The sequence below is a fragment of the Phlebotomus papatasi genome, chromosome 3, assembly GCF_024763615.1.
Source record: "Phlebotomus papatasi isolate M1 chromosome 3, Ppap_2.1, whole genome shotgun sequence".
Lineage (NCBI taxonomy): Eukaryota > Metazoa > Arthropoda > Insecta > Diptera > Psychodidae > Phlebotomus > Phlebotomus papatasi.
Window position 1 is genome coordinate 40,757,870 of NC_077224.1, and position 26,987 is coordinate 40,784,856.

Here is a 26,987-nt window from a genome sequence, read left to right on the forward strand (position 1 = left end):
CTTTCATTTAAATTAAAGAATGTGGTCTCTAAATCGAATAAGTTTAAATAAAGCCATATTTAGAAACTATAAATGACAGTTTTCCAATTTTTTTGGCCGAACTGAATTTCACTATTAACGTATTCAGTGTAAAATAGTGACCTCTAGCGGCCAAAACAACCCTTATTCTACGATTCTAATAATTTGAAGATTTCTACTTCAGAATTATATCAACAAATTGGGAAAAAATACAAAAATTAAAAAAATATAAGCTTTGCCGAGGGGTAAATAAGTGGCTCTCAGAATGAACTGTGAGCGGCGATCGGCAAGCACCGATCTGGAGCTAAAATTTGGCAGATCGGCACTATTTTACTAAAAAACCAACAGATCGGAACAATTCGGCCAGAAATCGTCAGATAGACACGAAATCGGTAAATTGACACGAGATTGGCAGATCGGAAGATTGGCACGAGATCGGCAAATCGGCATTCGAGTGAATAGCGAGCGACACAGTTATTTACCCCTTGACCTTTGAAATATAAGTCTATTATTTTTGTCGCCACTGTACACTGCTGGCAATAAACATAGCTCCACTTTTTCATACTGGAAAAACTTTGAAAAAAAATTTTTTTAGAAAAAAATAAAAAAAATCATTTGAAGGTATTTTCATACCGATATGAAAAATTGCCAATCGAATTTCATACCGTTAGAACTGTGAGTATTGTAATAGAATCTTTATCAAAATGGCGATTTTCGGGTGGCAATAATTATAGCTCCACTCAATAAATTTAGCTCCAGGGTATTTATTTTCAATCAGTGAAGGTAAATATCTTTTAGTAATTAAATTAATAACTAGATTAACGTAATTAGAATCATTTTTATAAAGTTTTTCATGAATTTTGCTGAAATTTTGTAAGGAAAATGTGCAATGAACAAAAATAAGGGATTAATTAAGGTCTTGAAAAGGATGGAAATTGACAACCAAAAAATTTCCATAAAAATGACAAGATCATATCACCTTTCATCCGAATTTGTCCATATAGCCGACATATATGCATTTTAAACCACTTCCAGGGCTAAAAATCTTCTTTTGTTAGAGGCAAAAGTGTGCAAATTTCCATGTTACAGTCGAAAAAAACAAGTGTTCTACCGAAATTTGATGTAAAACAATGCTGACTGCTTAGTCTCATCATGTCTTGTTCATTCTGCCCCAAACCAGAATTCTAAGTAACTAAGGTGGTCTTCAGAATACTGAAATAAAAAATTATCAAAAAGAAGCTTATTGCAGTTTGATGAATAGAAAGTGTTTTTCGTCATTTAAGTGGTTTAAAATTATTTTTTTCAGACAGAAAACAAGTTCAGACAAGACCTATCAATTTTTTTATTTAAAAAAATAATTTTGTACCACTTAAATGACGAAAAACACTTTCTATTCATCAAACTGCAAAAAGCTTCTTTTTGATAATTTTTTATTTTAGTATTCTGAAGACCACCTTAGTTACTTAGAATTCTGGTTTGGGGCAGAATGAACAAGACATGATGAGACTAAGCAGTCAGCATTGTTTTACATCAAATTTCGGTAGAAAACTTGTTTTCTTCGACTGTAACATGGAAATTTGCACACTTTTGCCTCTAACAAAAGAAGATTTTTAGCCCTGGAAGTGGTTTAAAATGCATATATGTCGGCTATATGGACAAATTCGGATGAAAGGTGATATGATCTTGTCATTTTTATGGAAATTTTTTGGTTGTCAATTTCCATCCTTTTCAAGACCTTAATTAATCCCTTATTTTTGTTCATTGCACATTTTCCTTACAAAATTTCAGCAAAATTCATGAAAAACTTTATAAAAATGATTCTAATTACGTTAATCTAGTTATTAATTTAATTATTAAAAGATATTTACCTTCACTGATTGAAAATAAATACCCTGGAGCTAAATTTATTGAGTGGAGCTATAATTATTGCCACCCGAAAATCGCCATTTTGATAAAGATTCTATTACAATACTCACAGTTCTAACGGTATGAAATTCGATTGACAATTTTTCATATCGGTATGAAAATACCTTCAAATGATTTTTTTTATTTTTTTCTAAAAAAATTTTTTTTCAAAGTTTTTCCAGTATGAAAAAGTGGAGCTATGATTATTGCCAGCAGTGTATAATGGCCTCTACACATTGGGAGCAATTTTTGTCAAAAATTGCTTTTTTGAAAGAAATTCCCTGCAGCGCTGTAGGGAGAAACGTCAATTTTCTGTCAAAAACGCAATTTTTGACGAAAATTGCTCCCAATGTGTAGACGCATTAAGAGATAATAGCTTCAAATCTACTTATTATGCTCAATTTAGTGCATATTCGTTTAACAAATAATCTTAAAAATAGTTGAGCTGAATGAAATTTTCTTGCTTTCTCCCTTTTCTGATCATTCCCAGAAAGCTAAGATTCAACAATGGCTATTTCACTTCACTATTACTATTTTATGTTTACCAATCCAAAACTGATTCGAACTTATTTATAAATCTTTTTAAACCATACTCAAAAGAATTTTAAAGTAAAACAATTGATTTAAAAAATTAGAAATGTTTAAATTTGTACGGGATTTGATAAACAAATAAGTAGGGTCGAAGGAACACCTGTTAGACAAGGAATTTTTTGACACTATTGACACTTTTATCAAAATGTTGAAATTTATTCAATATATCTAACAAAATGTAAGTAGTATGACGTTTTTTTCTGTAGTATACCTATTCCTATAAAGAGAGATCTTCGAATTTCATATCCTAAATGGTACAGAGTAAGGTGTCAATAGGTCCTGACACAAGTTCTTAAAGTGTCAATAGGTGTTCCATTCACCCTAATCCATTAGTTTTCTAAAGTTTAATCAATCTTCTTTGTCAGTAGTTTAAAGCTACTCTCGTTTTACGTTTCTTTCTCAGGAGGTTAACAAGTGTATCTTACGGTTTAATTGAACTACGATCAGCCGATCAGAGTGACAGATCGGCGCCGATTAAACAATCTGTCTCATTTGCATTTGAGTTTACTCGCAGCGCGTACTTGTTTACCCGCCTTATCAACTGTGTTAAAAAGCAAATCCCAAACGTTCTACTGGGTTAATCTCTTTTAATTCAAACAGACTTTATGATATAGGTCGGACAGATTGTCTAATTTCTTGCTTAAATCAGACTTGATGAAATGCAATCAATGCAGAAGTACGATCAACAAAAAAAATCGCATGCATTGAAATAGCATGAGTCACTTCATCAAGTGAATCTTCTGAGTCAGATGCAATGAAAGGACTTGATTGAATGCCCCATCGTCTGGGCGACGTTGAGGAATTTCTGCTGCAACAAATCGAACCATATAATGATGAACAACTGAAGGTGATATTTTAGCAGAGATAGGCATAGGTCAAATGGGGTAGAAAAAAAATGTGCTGTGTAGTCTTGAGAATTGACATTTTTTCCTTTCTATCAAAATAATCATCCAAAGATAGACAAAAGGGATATTCTTTTTCACTATTCAGTTATACTACTCTGCATACAATAGCACCATAAATATTCTTCTATTCATTTGGTTTTTGCGAATAAGGCGCAGAGAAGCAATATCAAAAGAAGCAGAGAGACAGCGAGGAGGCAAGTTTTACAAAAGATTATAAGGAGGAAATTGTGCTTAGTTGGATGGGAAAATGTCATGATAATTCTCAATATAGAGTGCTGATATTGTTGGTTTTTCTTCATTGATATTGAAAGCCCACCAACCCCTCCATCATCCATATACTGAGTTGAGCTAATTATAGATGAGATAGCACAGAGAATGAAGTGTATTTTTTTTCGAGAAAAATAAAGAGTCAATTACTGCGGATTGAGTATACAATAATCCACCCACATGAAATTTGCACCCATCCCGCCTAAATGGTATCGTCATGTGATATAACAATGAGCACCGATGGAGCGAGAGATAAAAATTGCACTAAATTGGTAATAAATAAACGACTCTTATATACACACCAATTTAATGGTGAGGTTCTCCGTGGCAATAAAGGCGCAGTTGTGAGGTCAGTGCCAAGGTCGTGGCTGAATGGAGACATTGTGATGAAGAAGTGGAAGAAATTTCACGAAAAACCTCACCAAAGGTGGAAAAGAACCGGTCCCTCAGACTCTCTTAAACATACCCATCACATCTTGCACCATCCGCAACATCCCATGCATCTCACCGGAGATCATGTGGAATGTTAGGCACGATACATCTCCAACTATCTACCTTATGCTCCACATTCGTGAAAGTTATTTTGGGTATTTTCGAATGGAATTTTTTTCACTGATAACAACTCATTTGGAATCCAAAATCACCGACGCGCACTTTTTTTTTATTTCCAATATTTAGTTCTTTTGCTAATGGAATGACAAATTGGAAAAAATTCACGGAGGAATTTCTATTTCACATTCGGTCTTTAGTTGTTTTCATATATACCTGAGAGCTAGCACATGGGCAGTATTATATCTTATCTTATCGGAAATTTTAGTAACAAACAACACGCGTGAGAGAGTAAAGTACATTCAATATTTATCGAGGGGAAATGTTAAAAAGCAAGTTACCGCGAAAGTTTTAATACAAATGATTATTGAGTATGCTAAAATAGTTTCTGGTGCTTCAAATCAAAAAGGGACTATTTTTCTAGAATAATATCGGTATATTTGGTTTATTAAAAATGAAAATTAAATTATCTCATCCTAATAGTCCGTTCCCATTTTGAGCGTCTTTAACTCACTTGACTTGCTCCAAAATCCCGACAAGTTAAAATCTCGAATGCGTAAAAATCCTAAAAAGTTAAAATCCTGAATGAACCAAAAACTCGATAAGCTAAAATTCCGAAATCCAAAATCCCGAAAGCCAAAATCCTGAAAGCCAAAATCCAGAAAGCCAAAATCCCGATAACCGAAATCCCTAAAGCCAAAATCGCAAAAGCCGAAATCCCTAAAGCCAAAGTCCCGAAAGCCAAAATCCCGAAAGCCAAAATCCTGAAAGCCAAAATCCCGAAAGCCGAAATCCCTAAAGCCAAAATAACGAAAGCCAAAATCCCGATAACCGAAATCCCTAAAGCCAAAATCGGAAAAGCCGAAATCCCTAAAGCCAAAATCTTGAAAACTAAAATCCTGAAAGCCAAATCCAGAAATCCAAAATCCCGAAAGCCAAAATCTTGAAAACTAAAATCCTGAAAGCCAAAATCCCGAAAACCGAAATCCCTAAAGCCAAAATCGCAAAAGCCAAAATGCTGAATTCTTAAAAGCGTAATAGCTACTTCCACGGTTGTACCTGCGCTTATTGAAGACAAGAAATATTTTCGGTGTTTTGAAAAATTATTTTACACATTCTCTCCTCCGTATTAGTTCACCCCTTTCAAGATTTTGAGCATTCTCGATTTTGATTTTCGGGATTCTAGCTTTTGATATCTTGGCTTTTCAGGATTGTGACACATTTGAGTTTTACCTCCATTCGGGGTTTCTTAAAAAAGAAATGTAGTGGATTTAAATTATCAAAAAGTAATGAAATATTTTACTTAAAAACTACTCAAAAATCATGAAATATTCCGAAATTTTATTATAATAGCTCAAAATTGGAGAGCTTAAGCTTTATTTACGCAATTAAATATTTTATCTTAAAATATATCTTGATTTAATCCTACCGTGCTCTGTGATTGAGCCAGATTTAGATAACCCTTTCAAAGATGTCAATACTTTTAACTAGAGAATAAAATATTTAATAGGATTTATTTATTGTACTACCTCAAAAAGTTTCGTGATTTTTTTCAGTTATTTAGTCAATTAATTTGCAAGTTTTATTTAGTTTTCTCTGTAGGGGAATGTTGGCATGGTTCGCACAGAGTGAACCTTCAAACAACGCATATTTTCTCTTTATTTGTAAAGAGCTATTTCGCCAATTCTTAGCCATAAGATAGATCATTATTAAGCTTATGAAACGAGATGAGAAATGGTAGGTCAGCTCTTTGCAAAGAAAGAGAAAATTCGCATCGTTTGAACGTTAACTCTGTGCGAACCATGCCTACATTTCCCTAATTCATTTCGATTTTCGTAAAAAAGAGAACATTTCTATTAAACAGCTTTTGTATAAATGAATTAGATATTAGGTTCAAATACATTTATTACCCAATTGTTAACTATAATTTGTAAAATAAATATCAGGAATTCATATACATAGAATAAATTGCCTTCAAATTCTTTTAAAATTTGCATGATCACCATAATAAATTTTCTAAGAATATGTTTTCTTCGTTTATTAAGCCCATTTTAAAAGTTTTCCCCATTATTACGTAATTTTTCGAGTTTGAAAGTCATTCATTAATGTTCTTTATTAAAATGATGGGAAAGTAGTTGATGAACTGACTTCTAATTTTTTATAAGAAAATAATTAAAATTCATTAGCAATATGCCAATCCTTTTTATGATATGAAAATTTTAAAAATATACTAATTGGAATAAAAATTGGATCAACTTTGCATAAGAAACATCTTATTTACCTAACTAACCTTAACTTATGCCAATTACTTCTGCAACCTCTATACAATCTTCTCAATGTTCTTCGCGATTATTGTCCTTTTCTGACCACATAAAAATACCCGTGTATGACGATTGTGCGAAGGTTCACAAGAAGTCATATTCCATGTGAAATTTTCACCGAGACTTCATGGTAAGGTGAAATATCTCTAAAGCAAGTTTCCTTATTTGTGTTAAATAATATCTGATTTTTATACGATCAGCTTCTCTCTCTTTCAATTTAAAAAGAAACCCATTGGCTTTGCAATGGAAGCAGAATATTGTACATCAAATCAGGTCGAGGACTCCTCCATGAAGTGACTTCAATGAAAATCTAAGCCTGATAAAAGCCGATGAATAAATAAAATTTATAAAAAAAAAGCTGATCAGCAATTAAATGCGCGGGAATATCAAGCAAATATTTAATTTCTTTTGATTTCTCTAAGGTGCGATTTATTGAGAAATCCTTTCATGTTCAGGTCTCTTTTATCATGATGAAGATTACTCTCCCCTTCTGCGATGTTGAATGATACAAGGCCACGAAAAAGACGCTTATTTATATATTTTTGTTGGGACCGAAAGTGATCTAATGTGAGTCACCCAGACCATAAGATTTTCGCGCCAAGTGCATCAGCAAGGTAAATCGCTCCTGACTCTACAATTTGCCAAAATGTTTCGCTTATTTGCATTTAATATAAATATTTACGTATGCTTTTTCGTTAATTTGGTGATTTATTCTTTGTGGGATATGCGCAGCAAACAACATTTCTATATATCCTCAAGTTTGGTCCTTTTAATTTTCTTAAGTGGAAATGATCACATCGGTGGTTGTCCCATAACTTTACGGTACTTTGAACTATTGGATAAAATGCGAACAAATACATTTTATAATTCTTGTTTGTGGTCTTTACCAAAAATTGCGTGCAACAAGGCAAGAAATCAAGCCACTCTTGGCTCTCGAGGAGCAAACTGCCTTCTCTGGAATGCACCAAGTAACTTGTTGGCCGTCCCACTCCCAAATATGCTAACAGACACCAATGAATTGTAGTGAAGAAAACTGTTAGAGTCTCAAGTTTTCTCTCTACCAAGACACAAATCACTGATCTTCTCAAATCATTTCACGTAAGATCGCGATCAGTTTTCCATCAACTTCAATTCAGAAGTTTTGATGCTATCAAGGGGTTAATAACTTCAGTGCAATGTATCATACGATGCGCTAAATTTCTGTTTGTTTTTATTGGTTACACAAATTAATAAAGTTTTAATTCGTGATAAATTTGGTGATTTCTATCTCAATAACTCTACGAAACTTTAATTTTAAACTGAAGTTCTCCAGTGAAGTTTTCAATTGGTTCTGTCTATTATGTCTCATCATTTCTGAAAATGCTTTATTTTGACACAAATTTTCTTTTGGCTCTATTATCTTAAGCAAAGGATTTCTTATCAATTTTTGATAGTTAAATGACCATAACTCCAGTTCTGTCGAACCAATTTTATTGATCATAATCAGAAACGAAAGGTCTTAACAGTCTTATTAACCCATTCAGTCAATGCACTAGAAATACTGAATATAAAATATTTATTTAATAGAATGGAATTTTGCAGTTCAGTACAGATTATAAGACGAATTTTATGAAAAGGAAAAAAATATTTAAGGAAATGCGAAGTATTTCTGTTGAACACGTACGGCGTATACGTTTTAACGGTCATTGAATTTAAATTATTTACATTAGGGGAAAATGGGACAGTATTAAACATTGTATTAAACACTGCGATTTTTTAATTAGACAACACCTAATAAGTTACTCCTAAATTCTTTCAAAACCCATTTAGTGTATCTAAGAAAAGAATTTATAACTCAGAATTCAAATCAGGCAAGAGAATGAAGAAACATATTATCAAAATCGACGCGATGTCAGACTTTCCGAACGCAACTTCATACAAAACTTTGTATGACTTTCCGCGAAGCTAGAATAGAATAATAAAATGAATTTATACCTCTATCAGGTTATTTTTCTTACGCTATTGAAGAACTACGGTAAATAAAAATGCTTTTCCGCTAACAATTCGGATAATGTGCTGAAATAAATAATTATCCAAAATTATCCAATATGCGTATGGGAAAAAATAGTTTAAAAGAGAAAATGTAGCAAAACCTTAAACTTTTAAATTTTAATTGTTATTCGATAGAATTATTTTTTTCTTGATTTTATCAAAAAATTCTTAACATTCTGTTAAAGAAAACGGACGTTGTTTTTTCAACATCTATGATATTTGAAATTGTCTTTACAAAATTCAATCAGGAAAAATCCTAAAAATCTTCTAAAAACTATATAAAAAAACCCTTACATTACATTCTCTTTAATTTTAAAGATCACAAGGATATTTTTAAGCCTTAATTATTTGAAGCATCAATTTGCTTTTTTACTGAGGACAGGAATTCCTTAATTTTGGTATTACAAACTTGACATAAATCTTGAAGTTTTCTTTTTCTTAAGAGTGAATTGATAATCCTCAAAATTTCCGGACATTATTAGCCTTAAATTAATTTACCTTTCTGTTTGAGTTTAAGTATTTTCTTATTACAAAGTTTTTTTTTAATTTTAAATTATTTTTAGAATTTACAAATATTTTAATTTCAAATTTTCTAAAATCATTGTAGAAAAAGTCTTTTATTCTGTCAAAAGCAAATGGAATATCTCAACTAAACTTGAATTCAAACAATCTTCAATAAATAATCAAGTGGAAAGATACTTATTCAAGTTATTTTTTTTCTCACTCGGAATCTCGAGGTATATAGAGAGCATCATTTAAAATTAGAGCACAAGTTCTCCTTCAAGGAAATATTTTGATGTCTCATCAGCAAACACATATCTTCAAAATACAATGCAAACTCAAGCATAAATTTAGAGTCAATTAAAAATTAATGTTTCCAATACAGCATAAGTATACTACAACAAAAAAAAACTAAATAATGTTTGGAAATGGCATTTGCTGAAATTTTACCAAATCTACGTTGAAATTGAAAGTGACTAGTCAGCTCAAAGTCATTTTTCTTGTCTCATTTGTGCATTTAAATACAATTGTTGCAAATGATGTGTGGATACGAACTGAATTAATTCAACCAAATCTCGATGTCAATCATTTTGATCAATCGAAAATTGACTTCATTAGGGGAGTCTTTATGCTCTTCCCTCTTGTATCTCATTGGCATGATGGAGAATATCTTTGCAGTGAAACAAAAAAAAATCAAAAGGGGAAAAAAGCAATTTCCACCGCATGAGCTCAACTAATGAAACGTGTAACAGACTCAAGATGAAACCTTGATTTTCTTCTTTATGATTCGTTTGGCATTGATCCAAAAATAAGTTTATCTGAAAATTCAAATGATGTTTTCTGTCTGCGCGGGGGAAAAATGGGAATTCGTGTGAAGTCTAATTGAAATTCACTTGATGCCCTACAGGCTCACTGGACAGTCATGGCTTCAGTTGCAGCAACAGAAATTGCGAGCTCGAAATGAGCAGAAGATGCGAGATGAGCGGGATGTATTTGAGAGGAGAATTCATACGGAGATCACCGGAAGGCCCTATAGATCGCGATCGAGTGCCTCCAAGAGATACGATGGATACACCAGTGACACGACATTTGCAGATGAAGTGGACTACCGACGTCCATTGCATGTGCAAACGCCCACACGATCACTCAACGATCGCAATTACCACACTCTTACGACCACAACAACAACCGTCAAGGAGCGTCCCTTCGTTGCAGTCAGACGGGCTCATGATCAGGCCAAGCAACAGACAATTGTGAGTTGACCCTAAGATAGGCATTTCTTGCATTTTTTTTTCAGCTTTTTGAAGAAAATCTCACTAACAGCCACTTTGAGGGGTATTTTTTTTTTGATAAATTTTGCTACAAAGAAAAACAAACCATTTAGAAATTTTGCACTAAATTGAGCACACAAAAATATTTAGTTTTGAGAGCACTTCAATTAGCATAACCAATAACGCACGTTTGATCTCAATTAAACCCCCAAACATTGTAGTCATCATCAAATTCACCATTGTCTGTCTTGAGTGCGGCACCGCATGGTCACATTGCACAAGTATCACCTCAGGCATCACAAACAAGGCAAGAGGAGCAAAAGCAGCAGAATGGTCTCTTGTCATTGGCCAATGACAGTGCATCCCGTTCTAACGGACATGCAAGATTGGTATGTATCTGCTGGGCTATATTACTTCAACAGTCTTCCCCAAGGGTTTGATATCTCAAAGGAATCACTTTAAGCTGAAAAATCTTTTGAAAAAATTCCAGGATTATTGAAATTTTCATATCATTTACTTGTATTTAAGCGGCTAGAATAAAATTTAAAAAGGCAAACACTTAGGAAATAGCTCAGGAAATATGTGACTAAAGACTAACTAATAAAATATATTGCCACAGATAGGTCAGATTCATAAAAGGAATACGGAAAACATATGAAGTGTTCGAAGCCAGAATGTGTGCGAATACTGAAAGGCTTCCTATAATATAACTTAATATGCTCAAATGGACTATCCAACTTCTGAAATTTGTCACGTTTTATGAAATATTGTAATGCGATTACAATTGCATTGAGGGAATCGTAATAAATCTATATACGATAAGTCACAATTTATAAACTCTAGTCATAAACTATTCCATTTAAATGCTATCTATCGCAATTTGGCTGAGTTATTTTATTAGGGATGCTTATAAGTCTTTTGGTGTAAAATTTCTAATAATATTGGTAGATCAGATTCCTATTCTTGGCTATTTGACACTCTTTTTTGGCCCCACACATAAATTTAACGGACCACGCCTCTTTTCGAAGATACAGCTTAATTTATGAAATGTTTTGCTGTCTTTTTGTCAAAACATCCTGATTTAGCTCCATTTTCTAAATTACTACAGGAAGATCCAAAAGGTTTTAACTAGTAAACAACGATTGTAGGGTAAGTGTACCAAATTCCGGTCAGCTTGCAATTCCGGCCACCTTTTTGTTCCTCGAATTTCGATGAATTTTTAGTTTTTACATACTCTAGAGATTATACAATGCAAAAGAATAACAAACAATGTAGCTTCAACAAACGAGATGACGTGAAAAAGACATTGGAAAAATTCCTGAAGGGCAAGGAACTATGAGAATGAAGGTGGCCGAAATAGAGCACCAAAGCTATGTCCACATTTTTATTCATTTTAAAATGTATTAAGAATGATTTTAAAGTAAATAAAGACGATAAATTGTCTACTTAAGCCAACTGCTTAACACTGTGAGAGAAATCCGAAAAAGTTAAAATAACATTCCGGAAATGTTAATTTTACCCTGCAATATTGATCCGAAATCGGTGTAAATATTATCCTTTTTGGGTGTATTGGGGGTTAAAGTTAACCTTTTTCATGTTAATTTTACTCTTAAAAAGGTGTAAAATTAACATTAAAAAATGTTGCTATATTTTTACACCTAAAAAGTGTTAAAGTTATGAGGAAAAAAGTTAATCGTACCCTCTTTTTTTCTCAGTGTGGCATCTTAGTCACAATTTTTAGTATTTCATTTGACGAAGCTGTGATTCTTTGCCATCATTCAAATCTGAAGTCTAAATTAAAAACTTTGGATTCCTAGAGATATTATCCCCTTGGCTCCTACAGAATATACCTACACATTGTGTCGCAATCTATGTGACTTTCCAATTTAACTGGGCGCATTTCCTCCGCGTCGAAGGCAATTTGTCTGTAAATAATCATTGATGGAGAAAATTACACAAAAAAAAGAGTGACTCAAGAAACAAACATTGGCTAAATGAGGCATTGAAGCGAAAAAAAGATAATTTCTCAATTAATTTATTACCTGACTAAATTTACCTTTTTATCTCACTCGCCTTTTTTGTTGTCTTTCTCTCTCTCTCAGCACTATTTTTCTTGATTATACCGGCCTTTGCATTGCTGTAATATTATTTCTACTATAATTTTTATTATTTTTTTTTTGGTTATTTGCATGACTAACTTACAAATTGTTCATTTTTAATTTTAATTAAAACAAACACCTTCATCATCATCCTGACCCATTCTCACACAAAATAACTCACAATGATTGTGAATTATGTGCGATTTAAAAAACCGGAAAGGAATCGGAAGGAAGACTGTCTGGATCAACTTCTTCATCCCCAACGTCTTCTACGACAAATCCAAGTTCTGGGGATAATCAGGAGATTGGACAAATGACGTTGAATGAATTGCTGGAGAAGTTAACATGCGATGCCAAGGAGATTGAGAGGTTGCAGGATCAGAGAAAAAATAAAGGTGATCCCCTGGAGAATGACTTTACAGCAACGGTTAAGAGAAAACCAGTAAATTCGCATACTTTGACGGATGTTATTGCGGATTTGACTGATTTTACCAACAATCATACGAAGAAACGCAACAATAGGATACCAAATGAGGGGATGATGAATGGTCATGGGAGAGTAGGTTTAACCAATGGCTCAGAGTCACCAGCAATTAGGAAGATCAATAGTGAATCAGAAAATAGTTCATCTGTCTCACCAAGTCTGTCAGAAAGAAGTAATGGCGTATCTTGGAGCGATCAGGTAGGACAAATTCAACCACAAAAGAACATCTTCCACAAGAAAAAAAAAAAACATTCAAAACCATTTCATGTCATCCACTCTTGCGTTTGGCTTCTTTAACTTTTTTTTTTGATCAATGAACAATCAAAATTCTCTGCATGATGTCTCTTCATTGATCGTTGAACTAATCAACAAAACAAAAAACCACTAATTCAAATCCTCGCCACGAATATGGAGACCAGAGAAAAGTTGTTGGCTTTGAACATTATGGATTTTAAAATATGGATGTTTTTTTTGCATTTCTACTAGGTTCGTGAGGAATCAATCTCGTCCTACAATGATGACTTTTCGCCAATTGGTGGATCACCAAGGCCTGAAACTCCTGCTTTTCCAGTTACACCACGAACCCCATATTCTTTTGGTGTCAACGGAAATACGAGCCCGGCTTTGCCTCCCAAGAGTCCGACATCACAACGGTGAGTTCTGAGTTGAATGTCAAAAGACTTCTCAAGCAAAAACTGATGGTTGTTGCACTTAAAATGTCGCAAAATGGTCTATTTTGATTAAAAACTGAATCACATGTAATTTGTCTTGAAGATTCTGCACTACAATAACTTAAACTTTTAAAGTTTCCGAATCTACGCTTGCAATTGTTTTCGTTTCAAATTTCGGAACTCGGGAACTTTGAGAAACTGATATTAACTACTAGTTTCAATACCGCTTAAGATTTAAGATTACAGACCGATATTTAAAAAGAAAACAAAATTTCTCGTAACATGATCACTTCATCGGATTTTTTTGTTCTTTTACAAACATTTATTCCTGAATAATCATGGACATACCTACAGAAAAATCTTCGTAATGTTTTGTTATTTGTTCGTAAAGTATTCCCAGACAAACAAAAATGTACGAACAAATGTTTTTAAAGAGACAAAACGTTCTCGTCAAGTGCTCAAGTTACAAACAGTATTTGTGAAAAAGTACAAACTTTTACGAACTTGTTTGTGTGTTACACGATTTACGAGCATTTCGTAAGACTTCAATACAGTAAATCAAAAACATTTATTAACAATTTTACAATAATGTTTTTTTCTGAGTGATTTATAAATGTTTTGGTTATATAAATGAATTCATGGTGAATTTCTGAAAAGAAACATTGCAAAATATGTAATATTTATTAAAAGTACTTCAAATAGGGTACGTGTATCAAATTCCGGCCAGCTTGCAATTCCGGCCACATTTTTGTTTTTCGAATTTTCATGAATTTTTAGTTTTTGCATACTCTATGAGATTACACAATGCAAAAAAATAACAAAAAAATGTCGGTTCGACAAACAAAATATTGTAAAAAAAAAACGTTGGGAGAATTCCGGATCGGCAAGGACCTATAAGAATGAAAGTGGCCGAAATAGGCCACCAATGCTATGTCTACATTTTTATTCATTTCAAAATGTATAAAAAATGATTTTAGAGTAAATAAAGGCTATAAACGGTCTGCAAGGTTCCAAAGAATAGTCCTTAAGATAAGAAGAAGGAATAAAAAATTAAATTTGTATTAAAAATTTTTAAAGTTCAATCTTGAGACTTTGGCACTTGCATGCAACTATGTCGAAATTTGGCACACTTACCCTAGATGTTTTAAAAGACCTTTGGGGAAACTTGTGATGAGCTTCTGAGCCCCTTTCTTCAAAACAAAAACTATCGTGTTAAGAAGAGTTTTTAAGGAATTTAGCAAACTTTTCATATCTGTCTAAAATAATCAAAACTGCGTTAACACAAAAAAGCGCTTTAATTCCATTTTTTTTAAATCAGTTTTCCGGGATTTTCTGCAGACGAAAAATTTGTCTGCTTAATTTTAGTAAGATTCCTGCGATTCTGCTTACATTATATGCAGTATTCATTAAGATTGAATATTTTCATATAATTTCTGTACTAAAAAATTCAATTGAAAGATGTTTCTGAAGAATTTGCTATGGAAATGTTTTTGTCTTTCGGGTCAAGGTCATATTTTAGGGGCATTATTATCAAACTTAAACAAAATTTCCTTCAAGAAAAGATATTCACTAATTATAACCTTTTAGCGCCCCATTGTCTAAATCCGCAAAAAAACGGTTTAAATCGGTAAAGAAATTGATCAAAAACAGAACTTTCTCAAAAATAGCTTTTATAAGTGTTTTTTTTTAAGTTTTAGTAGAGTCTTTTAATTATTTTTAATAATCTTCCAAAAATATTCTACTAAATTTCTCAGATTCCGCATTTTTAAAGTTTTTTTTAAAGTTCTGCAAAAAAAAAGTTTTGGTTTTTGGTAGAATTTCTTAGGTTTTGTGATTTTTTTTTGTTTTATGTATAATTAATCTTTGTTATTTCCTGGATAAAAAGCTTTTCAAAGTACTTCTGAAAAGTTTAATTGTGACTTTTTATTTGTTTTACACTTTTCGACATTTTAAGTGCAGCAACTTAATCCAAACTATACTAAAGCCTAAAGGGATTGAATATCTGTTGCAAAAATTTGCCTAAAAGTCCCCTAAAACCAAAAAAAAAACATTTACAGTTTTCTTTTGCCCTATCTTACCTTGTCTTTTGAAATTGTGTCTCCAAAATAGACGATTTGGCAATCCTGCGTGGTCTTTGCGAAGTCAAAAAACGTCCGTCTCAACACACGACTGGAGGTTAGCACCAGCAAGATGTTTAATCTCTGTCTCTGTAAACTCAAATTCCCCAATTTGGAATGTGTTTCGTTTTTTTTTTCTTTTTGGACTTTTGTTATCTTAACATTTTCTCTGTCTCCCACCTTTAAAAACAAATTGATGAGTAAACTTAACAGCATACACACCCACATCCCAAAAAATGGTGACAAAACGCACGAAAATTCCAAGCATTTTGTCATATTGAAAGCACAAGAGAAAAGTGATAGAGCATGGTTCTTTAGAATGCAATCCTTTGTGATCTTGTTTCACAATTGACAAACTTGTGATATACCTTAGCTAACTCTATATTCATTAGTGAGAGTTTTCTTTTTACCATGAAGAATGTTGTCTTTAACATTGTAGTTATACTTTTCTCCTATACTTCCATGTCCTATAGAAATCGTACTGATTGTTAATGATTTTTAAGGTGTTTATTCTTTGTGAATATTTCTCTTCATCAACCAAATAATTTCTCTACAGCAAGGACCTCTATTCTGGCCATCAAGTTCATCATCTAGTGAATCAGAATGATTCGGTATCGTGCTATACTTCTCGCAGGAACTCCACCACCTCAACTGCCAACAGTGAGCCTCAGGAAGTTGCTCCACATCACGTAAAGTAAGTTTTTTTCACTTATTTAATTAATTTAGTAGAAATTATTAGAAAATGAGAGGCTACACAAAGAGAATTTAAACATAAAAATCGAAAAATTATCCGTTTAATTAAAAAAAAAACTAATTAGTACTAACTTCTCCCCAACGGTTAAACCGCCCGTTGGTATTTGAATTATCATTTTACACGGGGTCCCGGGATTATGCATATTTTCCGAACCGAGAAAAACGTGCAAAATTGCATTAAGCTTCGAGAAAATTTGGATACCCGCACGAGATTTCTTTTAAATAAATCGTTCGTAGAACGAATTCCATGCGGAACAAAAGGATTCAACTGTTTAATATAAATGCATTAACAAACAGTACCTAGTTTTTGTCCAGGGTTCTTCAAAAAATGGTTGGAATATACAAAAATTTTACCTTAATAAAAGTAATTAAAGTTCTATTCTGAAAAATAAGCATAATGTTCTCAAATTTGCCGACTGAAGACAAGAGGCGACTTAACGTAATTATAATCAAAATAATGAAAAAACTACTTTCCATGAGTTTTCCATTAAGCCGTCTTTCGGCTTATATCGTAACTATGTCTATAAGTGTGTCTAGGTCATAATGGTACTATTCCAATGAAAATGTGACCATGTTTTTTTAGCACATTACTGTTCTCAAGTACTGAAAAAGACCACTTCTGTTCCCATATGTCATCTCAAGGAAAATATTAAGTAGAGAATATTAATGCTACTCGCCGACTTTTCACCACTGAGAATTCACGGAAAAACTCATGGAAAACCTGCGAAAACCCGCGGTTTAGGCTAAAGTTGCCAACTGCCGGCCATCCAACTGCATCACGCCACCAAGCTGACATGACAGGTTACTCCACACTGACTGAATGTCAGATGGCATTGTGATCGAGTGAAAGCTTGCACGGAGGGAATATTCGAATTCGGATTTCGGTTGAACTTTTCTAACATTAATTGAAATAACATGTGGGAACAGTCATGGTCTTTTTAGTACTTGAGAACAGTAATATGCTAAAAAAAAACATGCTCATTTTTTCATTGGAATAGCATCATAAGGGCTCAAATAAACTCAGGCTGATCCTCGAGAACTTTGAGCCTGTTAAATTTAGCAGTAAAGGATTCGGTATTTCGGTAATTTAGCGATAAAGTATTAGTACAAAGGACTTCTGAATCAGTGATACTAATGCCCTAGACACACTTACGACTATAGCCAAGAGACGTCTTATTGTTATTATAATCAAAATAGTGAATTGACTAAATTCCCATCAGTTTCCCACTAAGCCGTTTCTCGGCTTAAGCTGAGAGACGGATTAGTCAGAAACTGATGGAAATGTAATATGATTATTATTTGGATTATAATTATGTTAAGCCTTCTCTCGGCTTAAGTCGTAAGTGTGACTTTACTAGCTTAATAGTTTAATAGATCAGCCTGAGTCTATTTGAATCCCTATGATAGCTGAAGATTTATAAAGCTAGGGATCGAATCTCAATCAGTGCTGCTTTTCTTAACTTGCTAAATATTTTAAAAATATTTTAATTAAACTATAAAGACATAAAGCTTAGTAGTTTACCTTATGTTTTATTCAGAAAATATTTCGTTTATTTCAAATATTCTTTAAGTATTCTTATAAATAACTGAATATTTTGAAAAAGATAAAGATAAAGAAATCAATATTTTATTAATTATTATTCTACCTACACAGTAAAAAAATGTCAGCTACACAATAAAAAAAGATTACCAGGATTATCGTTGGTTTGCTTTTTTACCATGATTATTCTTGTAAATTTACTCAAATATGTATTTCAGCAAAACGCGTGATCTGAAAACGTCTAATTTGAATTTTGCGTAATGGTAAACTGTGTAATAAACTACGAATGATTACACAGTTGCGTACATTTTCTTACATATTTCGTGTAAAATTACACATTTTTCAGACAAAATGTGTACAAATTACACAATTTTCAGATAACATGTGTACAAATCAAACAAATGAGTATCAGTACACACGATTACATATTTATGTAAAATTTACAATGAAATTCATGGTAAAGTGCACAGTAAAAAAATTTCAGCTACTTTACCATGATTTTCATAGTAAACTTTACATAAATATGTAATCGTGTGTACTGATACTCATTTGTGTGATTTGTACACATGTTATCTGAAAATTGTGTAATTTGTACACATTTTGTCTGAAAAATGTGTAATTTTACACGAAATATGTAAGAAAATGTACACAATTGTGTAATTATTCGCAGTTGATTACACAATTTACCATTACATAAAATTCAAATTAGACGTTTTCAGATCACGCGTTTTGCTAAAATACATATTTGAGTAAATTTACAAGAATAATCATGGTAAAAAACAAACCAACGCTAGTCCTGGTAATATTTTTTTACTGTGTAGACTGTAGACACAAGTTATAAGTCCTAGTGTATACTTAATTATTAAGTCTTAATTTTTTTCGAAACTTTTGTCCTTATACGTATTACACAGTTTATTTTAGAGGTTTAAATAAAAAAAACAGCTATCACTGCAAAAGCCGCAAAAGCTCTTTATCGAATCTCAACATTAGTTCTTTTCTTTTATCATTTTTTTTCATCAGGGTAATTTACGTTTTAGTGATTTTAATAAGATATTCTATGAGATTAATTCTTTCTGAATAAATTGAATTAATTTTCAAAATTTCAATATTGAATCTCGGAAAATATTTTAGTTCCATCGTGTCCTCTGATTGACAAGAGATAAAAAGCTTTCAAAGTTTGTAAAGCTCTAACGTAGCGACTCCAGCTAATCAGAGACCATGATAAAACTAAAATATTTTATAACGTTTAACATCTTTAATTTTCATCCTTCTGCAGATTCGTTCGCGATTCATCCAAATATTGGTACAAGCCTAACATCTCTCGCGAGCAGGCAGCTAATTTGCTGCGGGACGCTCCCCCAGGCACCTTTATTGTGAGGGATTCTAAATCCTTTGCCAATGCCTTTGGTCTTGTCCTGAAAGTGGCCTATCCACCGCCACATGTTGCCAAGGGTGGATCCGGAGATGAGCTCGTACGTCACTTCCTGGTTGAGCCTACAACACGCGGAGTGAGGCTCAAGGGATGTGCCAATGAGCCGGTGTTTACATCCTTGTCGGCTCTTGTGTACCAACACTCAATCACCCCGCTGGCACTGCCCTGTCGCCTTATCATCCCCGACAGGGATATCCAGCACTCGGAGTATCCATCGCCGGCCCAGCAACAGCTTCTGCTCCATGGGGCTGCATGCAATGTGCTGTTCCTATGCAGCGTTGAGACGGAGAGTCTCACGGGACCGGAAGCTGTGAGGAAAGCGGTGACTCTGCTCTTCTCCCGACGACCACTTCCGTCGCCCACTAAAGTGCACTTCAAGGTGACCAACCAGGGAATAACGCTTACCGACAACACTCGCCAGCTCTTCTTCAGGTAAGACGTGCAATAATTTGAAGAGAAACTTTTTAAAAACAACGTTTAAATTTTAACAATGGATAAAATTAATTCGCAGATTGCTCAAACTTTCCATTTTTATTTCTTTTTACTTTCTTAAAACGTTGTTTTTGAAATTTTCTTATTTTATTTCTTTTATTTATAACCTTTTAGTCTTTTGGATGACACCCTTTTTAATTTATATGAAGTTATTACAACGTAAGTTTTCGTTTATAGAAATTAAATGTATCAATCATCATGAAATCAATTGTATTTAATAATTTTACTTGAAAATAAGGTCAGAATTTCAATCTCACAAAATTTTTAAAAATTCATTTACATAGATCTATTTGTGTTTATTCCTATCCTTATGATATCCCAATACTTAAAGAAATTTTTTTAAAGAAATATTTGAAATAAAAAAATATCATCTTTTTAAAGTTTTTTTTTCTATTTTTTCCATTGTTATCATGTAAACCTTTTAAAATCGTATACTATAATAAATCTTAAAGTGAGAAATTCATTTAATGTAAAATTTCAAGAACATAAAATAGCAATAAAGAATTAAATTTGGAAATAATCGAGCAATTTGCGAATATTGCTTGTCGACCTATACTTTTTTACGTTTAAACCGATTATCGCAAGATTTTATTTATTATCTAAAATTACTACGCAACTTATTTAATTAAGATATTGAAACTTAGAAATTGATTTTTTGGGTAATCCTAAAACCTTTTCTTGAAAAGCCTGAAATCACTTCCATTAGCTTCTGTACGTCTTAACATGTTGCTGATTTTCTAAGTTTGAAAACAGAGTTTTTCATTAATATTAAGAAAATATATTATGATATTATTACCTAAACTTATTTAAAAATTTACTTAAGAATTGAATTTTTTTCATATTCTGTAATTTGGTTAAATAAAGATATTTTAGAGATATTCCAAATAAAATCATGCTCACTATTTGAATTTCAGCAACTATTTAAAATTATCTTCCAAATATACCCTTCTAAACCCTTGATGCCTTGAACTCTTGAAATAAATTAATCAAATAGGATCAGTATGAATATTTCAAACGGTTACAAACTAATTTGGTGTAAATTTTTTTTTAAATTTTATTTGTTTATTTCATTGAATTTTGAGATAAAAATCCATTAAAAGCATAGTATAATAGCATGAGAATGTGAAGAAAAGACACAAGTGTCCATCGCCGTCTTAGCATTGGTGACCAACCTCCAGAGCACAACGGTAGAAAAGCTCTTTCGCATATTTCCTCAAGGAAAGTCTCTAAACAAATTTTTCCAATAAAGGAGAATGATCAAATCAGGAGGGGAATTCTGTAACGCTCAGGCATTGCCATATGACAAATTGGGTTCGATTCTTAGGAGAGATTTTTCGAAAATGCGATTCTGTAGCCGTGACATTGCCATTTCAGCTTACGTGGCATTGTCAGAAGTCACATATTTGAGATTTCTGGCAATTCAAATGACAATGAATTTTGTTAAACAAATCAACCAAGATGTACTGTATTTTTACAAAATCCTATGTCAATGGATAGACATTGGTATAGTTAACAAATTTTGTTCTGGGACCAATGTTCTAAACCATAAGAAAAGTTCTAGGAAGAATGGTCAAAAGTATAAGGGCGCTGCTTTATCTTTATCCAGAAATGAGAGTAGACGCATTTTATAGGTAGTGATATAAGATTAAAAAATTGCCAGAACCCAGGATGATAAACGCTGAGAGTCCTTGTAAAAAGGCCTTTATCCTTCCGAAAAATCGCAGCTTTGACAACGAATTGCGCAAGAACAGCTGAAACGATCGTGATAAAATTCGGTATAGGGTCAGTGTATGACTTAAAGATTTTATCCCTGTGTTCCATTTGCTCCCCCCACCCTCCATTCTGGTAGCCCCCATACAAAATGAGAGCATTTTACCTTATAACTCCTTTCTGAGAAGAGGTACTTTCAACAACCCTCATGAAGAATTTTTCGATCGAATTTGACTCAATGAAAAAATTGAATAACTAATATCGTTAACAATCATTTTGTAGATTTTTAGATGCATTACGTGAAAAAAAAGAAACATATACTCATTGTGTAATCAGTACAATTTTATGTGTCATAAATAATTAATGAATTATTATTATTGGCATTAGTGGTGAATTTTTTGATATTGTAATCAAGTTGTTGGAGATGCTTCTCAATTTATTGTCTACAGAAGTTGTAACTTATATCCAATTCATTTCATTAATAACAATTTATGCGAAGAAATTCATTTTATATGGGGAATATCAGACAGGTGGGTGGCGGAGGGGTGGTATGCCTAGTTAATGAGTTTTCTCTAAGCTTGATTCCCATGTCGAATTTCAGTTTTTACGTCTTCTTATAAAGGAGTAATAAGGTAAAATGCTCTTATTTTGTATGGGAGTTACCAGAATGGAGAATAGGGGAGGCAATGATATGCACGGATAAAAAGTTTAAGTCATACACTGACCCTATACCGAATTTCATCAAGATCGCTTTAGCAGTTCTTGCGTTTTGTTGTCAAAACAGCGATTTTTAGGTAGTATAAACACTGAGAAAAAAAAGAGGGTGCGATTATTTTTTTTTACTCGTAACTTTAACATTTTTAGGTGTAAAAATATATCAACACTTTTTAATGTTAATTTAACACATTTTTAAGGGTAAAATTAACATGAAAAAGGGTAACTTTAATCCATAATACACCTAAAAAGGGAATATTTACACCGATTTTGGATCAATAATTCAAGGTAAAATTAACATTTCCGGAATGTTATTTTAACTTTTTCGGATTTCTCTCACTCAGTGAAGGCTTTTTTACAAGGACTCCCGGCGTTTATCGTCCTGGATTCTAGCAATTTTTTAATCTAGGATATTCTGTACCTACAAAATGCGCTTAAGCAATGACTTGGTCAATTTTGGAGAAGTGGAAAATTGGGTGGATGAATGATTTTGGTTTTAGGACATCTGGTTTTAACATCGGAGTATCCTTATATTGTTAGAGAGTTGGAAAAAATATGCGACTAGCAAGATCCGATATTTAAAATAAACTAGTTTTTATATTTCTCTAGAAATTTTCCTTCATCCAATGGATAAAATGTTTAAAAAAAATTAGTTGAGGAAGTAGTAGGGGAAAGTGACCATGCTTGATACTGTAAAATGATGTCCAAGGTTTGTGATTATTTTTTGATTACCACACAAACCGAAGCGATTCTTTCACTATGACAAAAAAATATCTCACTTATTAGGTTCATAATCCAACCTCAAATAGTTCTTGGAAATCCTTAGATTTTCCTCAAGAAGAAAATGGAAATTCAGTAGCGATTTTTATACAAGTTGGGTCCGGGGCCTTCCTGTATAATAATTGATTCGACAATTCGGAGGCCCATTTTCACTGCAAAAAATTCACCGAATACAAAAAATTGCACATCAATATTTAGACGGAACTCTAATCTATCTGCTTAAGTCGTTTGTAAGACTGGTTATTAGTTTTAAAATCACTTTTATGTAATTTTTCTAAGCCATGTTTTTATGACATTAGGGCGCTAGCAAAAACCAGTCCATGAAAATGTCATTCTGCAACCTTAAAATTCAGGCAACAGGGTTGAAGATTATGTCAATTGTCGATAAAATTGGCGGATTGCAATATGTGTAATTATAAAATAATCACATCAAATGATATAGTTGCCACATTAAAATTATCATTCATGGACCCTTTTTAAAATATAGGATGGACACAAGTAGAATTTATGAATATATTACCACCCACAAAAACAGTGTCCACCAAGTAAAAATATTTTTACATAAATATTAGTACTGATGACCCCTCTATGTGCCTATGATAGTAGTTTTCGTGAACAGCGACATTAATTAAGAAATACTTATGAAATATCATGTATCGAAATTACAGTTTTGGACCCATTTTTGATTTTTGCTTCCTGAAACTAGGAAAAAAAAGCTAGGATCCTATTTTTTTTAGGAAATGTGAGACTTAGCACCAGCTATTGAAATATATTGCGATGAGTCATAACTATTGATTAACATAGGAAAAAAATAGTTATTATCAAGCTTGGATCGTATCAAGCATGGTCACTTTCCCCTAAAGGGTTATGATGTTTTATAATAATATTTTGTCTCGAAATTTCTGTATTTCAATGATTAAAACGTCATCCTAAGCAGTTTTAAAATTAAAGAAAAATTTAAAGAAATTGATATTTTCCCATCATTTCCATTCCAGCTTCGGTATTAAAAAGTTTGATACATTAAAAGCTCAACGAAATAAAAGACTTAAACTTAAAGATTCATTTCGAAATAAAGAATTGCCTATAAATTTTACGTTTATTACATATCCTATCTCTGATATAAATTAAATAAGTTGCGTAGTTATTTATAAACTAACTTTAATAGTTTACAAATCGGTTTATAATGTTTATAATCAAAAAAGAAAGTAAAACAATTTTCTTAGAATTATAATTACTTTATTTGCTTCACTTGAAAGGTGGTTTAGAAAATTTTTGTCTTTTATTTCTCTATTTTTTCTACCTTTTAGTCTTTTTGGTCGCACAGTTTTAAATGTTTATGAAAATGTTATGTAAGTTGTCAGCGAAAAGAATTTATTGTAGTTAATTGTTTTTGCACCAAATAACGTAAATTTTTATGGAAAATAGTCATAAATCTCATGATTTCCGTAACAATGAATCATTAAGTATAGAATCATGAACACAAATTTAAAAATATCATGAATGTTTGTAGGAAATCCTTATTAAATTAATTATATTAATTTCTGTCTTACAATGCATTTTATCGTGAAACATAAAATTGTGCACCAATTTTGAAGTAGATTTTAAAAGGCAAGGGAAGATTTACAGGCTAAGCACACAATTTGGCGTCAAACACTTCATATTTTTCAATATTCCTTTTATGAACATGACCTAATTTTTCCAGGAAATGTGTGACTTAAGATTGGCTATTAAGATGTAGTGTCACTAGGTCAGATTAATTGAAGGAATATGGGAAAAATATGAAGCGTTCGAAGCCAAAATGTGTGTGAACCTTGAAAGCCTTCCCTACTTTAAAAATTAAAAAAAAGCATGTTTCGCATTAAATTAAATTATTCAAAATCTCTAAGAACTCTAAAAGCACGAAGTTTATAAAGGACAAAGTATTGATCATCCTGTAATTTTTGGTTCTGCAGAAAACATTATCCGTCGACAAGTATTTCGCATTGCAGTCTGGATCCCGATGAACGTCGCTGGAGTGTTCCGGCTTCAGGAGACATCCCTGTGGTCAATAAGTAAGTCCTCGGCTCTTCCTCCCTTTCCTCTGCTGAGGCTGATTTCTCTTCTTTTTCGGTTTCAGTCGAATTTTTGCCTTTGTTGCCCGTCGCTCGTCATCTTCGATGGACAACGTTTGTCACATTTTCTGCGAATTGGAACCAACACAGCCCGCAACTGCGATTACTTCCTTTGCCAATCAAGCCATCTTTGGTGGAGTTGCAAGCCAACCAGCTCTGTCCCGAGCTATCTAAAAAAAAATATGCCTTTTCGCAGGGAAAATCACAAACTCTTAACTTCTAACTAAAAAAAAAAAAAGAAAAGAGACGCGCTTATTTGAATTTCGCTGAATTAACAAAAAGCAAAGAACATTTACCCTTTCATTGTAAATATTTTTGCCCTAAAACAAATGCCCCCTCCCCCCTAACAGATCTGACTAGGTAAAATAAAATCTTAATGCAATAACTTAAATAAAAAAACAGAGATTACAAAAAAAAAGAAAAGAAAAATTGACCGAAGGCACTGAAAAAATCACAAAAAAAATGTGAATGAGAATGAGTTTGAAAAATTGAATGCTTGACTTTTGCATACATTGAAACGAATTAAAGTGCCATACCATTTCATTTTAGCTAAAGAGAAAAATGTTTTAATTTTAAAATTAATCTACTTACTAATAATACGCGAAAAGAATTCTATCTTCCATTTTTCTCTCAATTTTACGTGTTTTACGTCCTCGTGTGAAAGCTTGAATTGTAATTTCTTGTGAATTACAACACCAAGATGTCCCTCAATTTCTGCGTTTTGCCTTGTCTTCGATCTTTTAAAGTCTAACAAATTGTAAAAAAAAAAGAAGAAATTGTACTTTTTTTGTCTTGCGAAAATATCTTTCAAATTAAAATATATTTTTTTCCTAATTTTTTTTATTTGTTTTTTTTATGTTAATACATTACGAACGAAATGCGAAAGCATTAAATATAACTTAAATGTGAATATATACTTTTTTCAAAAAAAAAATCCTGAGAAAATTACAAAAAAGTGAAGAAGAATTAACAAAGGAAAGAAAAAAAATTGTACATGAGAGAAAGGTGATCAAATGTGAATTAATGTCGTTCTGTTGAAAGCTTGGTTTTTTCCTAGCTAAACAAACACTTTTTTCCTCCCCCCAAAATAAGCTTCCGCGGAGGAAGAGAGATTTAATGTCCATTTGATCGCGGAAATTTTTGTAATAAATAACTACTGTACACTAATATTTATAACGAAAGCATTACTTGCGTAACAAATTAATTTATAATCAAATATACATAAATAGCGTGCCTGAAAAGTAATTCAAATTATGCGGAGAAATTTTATTAACAATGTAACTGAGAAAATGCACATACAAGATAACTAGTCTTCAGGAAAAAAAAGCAACTGAATAAAATGGTTCTAAAAAGTCACTTAAAACCATCATAAAATGGATTAATTTGGCAGCTCCGACAAAAAGATATTATACATAAAATGATGATAAAACATGTAATAATTGTATTAATATTGAAAAAACAGAAATATATATGTGAATTTAATTTATTTCAATTGGATTTTTATTGTTGATTCATTTGCTTTCAGTTCTTTTCACTCGCAGACTAAAAATAAAACAGTGTATTTCCTTTACATTTTTTTTTTTCAAAATAATAATTTTTTTTAAATTTAAGCTCTTAAGCATATAAAGGCGTCACATTTTAAGTATTTTCTAAAATTTTCATTTCAAAATTTTAAAAATTCTGCCGTTGGGACCGGATTTTTGGAGACGGTTTAAAAAAAAACTA

The 26,987-nt window shown here is 32.3% G+C and overlaps 1 protein-coding gene across 27 annotated transcripts in view; it reads left to right on the top strand.

Annotated features, from left to right (window-relative positions):
* The window catches only part of LOC129805674 (tensin-2), a 253,929-nt gene extending 228,268 nt beyond the window's left edge, over positions 1-25,661 (top strand). For 5 of the 27 annotated variants that reach the window (XM_055853723.1, XM_055853730.1, XM_055853751.1 and 2 more), the window contains 11 exons: positions 9,996-10,341; positions 10,581-10,748; positions 12,679-13,140; positions 13,429-13,595; positions 15,723-15,788; positions 16,287-16,424; positions 19,300-19,887; positions 20,062-20,106; positions 24,459-24,500; positions 25,104-25,202; positions 25,268-25,661. In XM_055853723.1, the coding sequence (XP_055709698.1) occupies positions 9,996-10,341; positions 10,581-10,748; positions 12,679-13,140; positions 13,429-13,595; positions 15,723-15,788; positions 16,287-16,424; positions 19,300-19,887; positions 20,062-20,106; positions 24,459-24,500; positions 25,104-25,202; positions 25,268-25,436 (2,290 nt within the window). In that variant the 3' untranslated portion in view covers positions 25,437-25,661. The remainder of the gene's footprint in view (positions 1-9,995; positions 10,342-10,580; positions 10,749-12,678; positions 13,141-13,428; positions 13,596-15,722; positions 15,789-16,286; positions 16,425-19,299; positions 19,888-20,061; positions 20,107-24,458; positions 24,501-25,103; positions 25,203-25,267) is intronic. The other 22 variants (XM_055853729.1, XM_055853750.1, XM_055853747.1 and 19 more) reach the window with 20 other exon arrangements.
* Positions 25,662-26,987: the final 1,326 nt, after the last annotated feature.